The 5,371-nt window shown below is 43.2% G+C and overlaps 1 protein-coding gene across 1 annotated transcript in view; it reads left to right on the top strand.

Annotated features, from left to right (window-relative positions):
* LOC104539388 (transmembrane protein C15orf27-like) overlaps positions 1–4,717 on the top strand; it is a gene marked incomplete at its 3' end in the record, with an annotated part of 42,556 nt that extends 37,839 nt beyond the window's left edge. Inside the window, exons 8-9 of the mRNA XM_010182893.1 lie at positions 1,746–1,932; positions 4,601–4,717. Coding sequence (XP_010181195.1) covers positions 1,746–1,932; positions 4,601–4,717 — 304 coding nt within the window. The remainder of the gene's footprint in view (positions 1–1,745; positions 1,933–4,600) is intronic.
* Positions 4,718–5,371: the final 654 nt, after the last annotated feature.

Genomic DNA, 5,371 nt, shown 5'->3' with positions numbered 1-5,371 from the left:
TTGGCACTCTCAGTTTGCTACTTCTTCCTAGAGCATAGGTTAACACAAAAAACACCATCTGGGACCTGCCATGATGGTTTCATTGCAGGAATCGAGGAGCAGGGCTGTATTTTGGCATTGGCTGATGCTGCCTGACTCCTCTGACTAGCACTGCCAAAGGACCTTTGGTTGAGAGCGATGAGCATTTCATGCAGCCAGCTGTCTGCAGCTGCCAGACCTCTGTCCACTGATTTCAAGAGAGACGAAAAACTGTGTGCTTTGTTAGATCTCCTACATTAGGTGATTTAAATGTGGTCTGGAAAGCTTAAACTGCCATTTTGCTCTCTAGATTTGAGTCTTGCAATGGGCCTTCAACTTATTGGAGTTATTTCCCCTGTGCTCTGGAAAGCAGATGTGGAAAACTGGAATCCATTTTTCTTTCCTCCTTTTTTCTTTCTAAAATCTGCAGAAACTCTGTCTGGTCTCCTCTCCAGTCACTTACACAGCTTGGAGGAACTGATGGTGCTCTGCAGTATGCCTGGGGTTTGCACAGTGCCTGATGTGGACTGTGGTGGAACAAACTAGATGATGGATTCCAAAATCTGACAGCAAAGTAATTTGAGCCAGCATCTGAGAGGCAAGAGCCAGATCCAGGTTCATTTAGCCTACATGCTGTTACACACCAGTTTTCAAGCATTGAGGTGCTAATTCCATCTCGGTGGTAAATGCAGAGTGACAGGTGCAGCATGGCTTGCTGTAGCATCGTGCTCTCTGATGGCTTTACAGACCTTGAACTATGGGAGGCCCAGCAGTGCTAAATTTTAAATACCTTAGCCTATTACTTGCCTTATTTGCTTTTCCCTCTCTGTAATTAGACATGACTTGGTCACTGCTGTACTACTGATTTTAAAGAGTTTAAAAAACATAGCTGTGCTGAATGGCAGAGGGGAAGGACAGTGGGATCTTGTAGTGCCTGTTTAAGGGTTTAAACTGACTCTGCAGCCTCTCCAGAAAAAATATTTTCCTTCTTATGTTGTGGATAACCTGTGGCTGTCAAACACAAGAGAAATATGCTGTGTCCATCAGTCAGATGGTACCTGGTAGCTTCTGTCTTTTTGTCAGTCTCTGCTTTATAACACCAGTTGCAAGGCAAATACCCTTCTGATTGCAGAAAGTTATTAACTGTCGTGGCTCATATTTTAGGGGAGTGGCCAGCAAAGTGGCAATCTTTCCCAAGATTTTCTGCCTGCTGTTGAGTACAGTAGATTTCAAGCTGGACGAGGGCCGTGATGTTTCTCCCCTGTGCCATTTATAGGAAGAGGACCATTCTGGTGCTGCTTACACAACCACCCTCCACAGAATTCCTCATTGCAAAGTCTAGCAGATTAGAGATGTTTGTCATGAACCTAAGTCTCTAGATGCTGTTAAGGGTGATCTTTTAGAAAGATTTCATTTGGTTTGGCAGTTAGATTTGTTAAAAATTGTCCAAAATCATATCTGCAGGATGCAGACATGTACAAGATAGAAGACCAGCATGAGGCAGTCATCATTTTTAGACTGTGTGAACAATGGTCTAGCTCACACGGCCTCCTCTCTGGGAGAGCACCAACAGCTTGGACTCACATCCCAGCTCAATGACATTGTAGTTGCTGTCACCAGTCTGTAGTGGTTTAATGATAAACTGAGTAATAGGTCCCCAGCTGTAGAATGTAGACTTCTGGCCATGCTTATGTTATGCAACATCTGTATGTTGTTTTTTCTTCTAGTTTGAAATCAGGCAGCTGAGGGCACACCTTGCTCAGCAGGATTTGGATCTGGCTGCAGAGAGAGAGGCTGCACTGCAGGTCCCACATGTGCTGAACAAACAGAGCAGCAACAGATACAAGGTAGTGGCAACTGAAGATTCGGATGATGAAGCCACCAAGAGCATCACTGAGCTGCAGCCTTCACGAGGTGAGTGCTGCCTGTGTGCTGCTACCCCCGTCACAGCTGGTCCCTTACATGGAGTTACTGAACCCGCTAAATACTTTCACTCTTCCAGTGAATTGACTGTTTTCCCAGGAGACTGCATTTTCCCATTTTTGCAAAGAGTCTCTGTCCACTTGGAAGTGGCAGGAGCTGTTGTATTTGCGAACATATTCTGAGCAGAGCCAATAAAATTACTCAGGAAGAAAATTACTATGATTTACCTTCCCAGTGTCCTCATGATTATATCCATCAAACACTGAAGAAGAAGCAGCCAAATCAGAGTTGGCAAAACCAATAATCACTCAGAGGTAAAAGCAAGGAAATTGAGATGAACAGTGAAAAACAGTTTTGGCCACTTGCCTTTCTGTGGTCTAGAGAGGACCCATGCATGAGCTGTGAAGCTTGCCTTCCCTAGAGGCTGCGCTCTCAACAGGTTGCTTAAAACTGCCAACGCTGGACAGCCCAGCTGTGCTTGGAGAGGGCAGCTTTGGTGCCAGAAAAGGAGTGATGTGCTGTGTAAGCAGCTCCTGCTTGGATGTTCAAGTGCCACATGACTGTGGAGAAGAACAGTCCTGTGGGGTAGTCTGTGAGTTATCTGTTGGGCAGGTGTGTGGTTCAGGAGAATACCAATGCGTGGATCCATTTTTATCACCCAAGTGCTAGACCAGAAGTACTTTTTGAAAAGACGTAGCTCTTTTTCCTGTGGTCCCCCAGCCCTTACAATGCTGATCTCAGTAACATTTAACATAATATTGCAGAGGAGCTAACGCCTTCTACCTTAGTGATATGTTAGGCTTCCTTGGACGTCTTAGCTTGATTGTTTTAGTAGATGAGCAGTGGATGAATATATCTGAATTAGAGGATTGCATGGTATCTTTATTTTGATCAAACTCCTTAGAATTCAAGGCACAGAAGTACTTGAACCAAAAGGTTTAAGAAAAAAAGCTTACCAGACACTTTCATGTTATAATTCTTTCTATGCTCTACACAGTAATGAAAGCATGTAGAAATTGTTTTTGTTTTTTCCTCTTTAATAGTATCTAAGTGCTAACTGCAATTCAGCCATTAATTATTCCTGATTTGAAATTGTATTTAAAAGCAGACAGTTGAGCAGACTGCCCCCTAAAATGCATTTCCCCCTTTTTTGTGGGATTTCGGAGGTTTCCCCAGTGGATATATTATAATTTATGTATGTGTTCCTTGAGGGTTACATTTGGAACTGGAGAGTGTTGTGTACATTATAAGAAGGATTGCTGAAATTTTAGTGCTGTGGAAATTAATCTTAAAATTCTTCTGCCCGAGAGGGTATTCATTCCAACATCCAGGTTAACAGTTACTCATTATTTGTATCTGCCTGTAAAATGCTGGCCACACTTGCAAAAAAATAGACACGCAATCTTCAGGATGTATTTCTACATTCAGTTAGGTTACGTGATTGGAGAGATTCATGCTTTTCACTGAAAAAAAGATGTTCAGCGAATAAGAAAACGTACATTACTTTACATGTCAGGTAAGGTGCAAGTTAAGTTAAATTTAAACATTCATACTGAGTATGCAGCATAAATTTCTGATTCCCAGAAATAATCTAAAAATACAGGAGGAAATATATTTTTGCATTGTATCATGTATTACATACAGAACCTTTGTAGCTGCACTGAGTGCTTGTCTTTGGAAGCTAAATTCAGGTGACTCTAACAGTTGTCCTTTGTTGAACGAGGCAGGAGTTGGGCAGAAAAAAAAACTTCTGTGGTCTTACGGCAAGGGACACCCATCTGTGGTAGTCTACTGTCATGGTGGCCTACCAGCAAGGGGCCCCATTAAGATTGCATGAGAAACCACAAGCCCACAAATAATGTTCGGTGCTTTAGTTCACAATACAGGTGACACTCAATTGAGTCAATTGTGTTTAATTTCCTGGATTAATTTGCAAAAAAAAAGTAGTAGTAAGCTAGCAAGGTTTTGAGTCCTGCACTAGCAATGCTGGCTTAGAGATTGCTTCTGTGTAAGCTACAGGACTTCAGAACCTCAGCTAACAGCTTGAGAAGGCAGTTACCCCTGGGGAAGACAGCCCTGTTTGGTTCTTTTCTCTTCCCACCTCAACTGGGTCTTTCTACTCCAGCTCCCCCAGCATCAACTTGCACTCCCAGTACTATGCTGGCTGTTGCTGCTGCAGCTTTCAGTATTATCACTCTGGCATGCTGTCAGCATTTTCTTCGTCTACACCATGGCCATTCTGACCAATACTTATATCAGCAAAACCTGAATATGGTATGTTAGAAGAAGAGCATGTCTTCAGTTGAAAGTGTCTCCTTTTGCACAGTGTGGAAGGGGTATATTGAGTTGGGGTAGGACCTCCCATCTCCTCACCTGCTCAGGCATGTGAAATGCTCCTGAGACATGGCTCTGCAGAGCACAGATGATTGAGACGTCTCCTGTAAGTTATTTCTGTATTCTCCTGCTTCTTACGTGCTATGGTTTTGCTGTCTTCAAGGTTTTCCACGCCGCTTGCTGTGCCTGAAACTGTAAGTCACCAGTGGTTTAAATGCTGACTTGTTGGTCAAGGGTTATGTTTTGCAAGTTACCCTCTGTGTCAGACCACACTAGGAATTGCTTTGCAGCCATTTTCTCTAAGCTCTGTTTTTCCTCCTTAAAGATTCCAGAGTGATGATTGTAGTTGACCATTCTGTGTGCCGCATGGCACTTGTCAATTTTGAAAAATATCTGCAGTCGCATATTACGCTGGCTAGCTGGAGGACAAAGAAGGGACCAGGTTGGTAATGTTCTTAAAAAGAAAGCTACAATTCAAAGCCACAATTCAGCTGTTGGGCAAAACAGGCTCTGATGTGCTGTTCTCTTATGCTCTGCAGAACATTAGCCCTACATATAACACCTAAGGGTAGGGTATGGCATAGAATGCATGTGTTTGTGCCAAACTTTGTCAGCCTTCAAAAAATCACTGTCTTTGGAGAGCCTTGAATTCTGCCAAACCAGCAAGCTTGAGTTGGCTAGAGAATATACTGCATGGGAAAATAGGATATTCCATCTCAGGCTAATCTTATTTCCCCCGTCTCTATTGAACAATGGAAACATTCAGTGCAGAATACCACAAAGGGGTTATGGAATGAGAAAGCATTCAGACTTTTTACTCATTTCCCTACCTGGGAGTTTTATGGGATAGTGCATAAGTTAAAGCTCCTCAGGGGCAGCTGTAGCTCGTACTCTGGTATTTACACTGGATTTTGTGCAACCATAAAACACTGCATTCAGTAAAGCAAGTCCGGTAACCCCAGCATCACATGGTACACACAGCACCTCAGGGAACTGTGTAGAGACACACACTGTGGCCTGCACCAGGAGAGTACTGTATGTGCTGGCTGATGTGGTAGCTTTCAGTATGTGTTTTCACCCAGCATTTCTCTCTGCA

Source organism: Mesitornis unicolor, unplaced genomic scaffold (genome assembly GCF_000695765.1).
Source record: "Mesitornis unicolor isolate BGI_N332 unplaced genomic scaffold, ASM69576v1 scaffold23734, whole genome shotgun sequence".
Lineage (NCBI taxonomy): Eukaryota > Metazoa > Chordata > Aves > Mesitornithiformes > Mesitornithidae > Mesitornis > Mesitornis unicolor.
The sequence above is the reverse complement of the archived record's forward strand: the minus strand, read 5'-3'. Positions and strand labels throughout refer to the sequence as shown.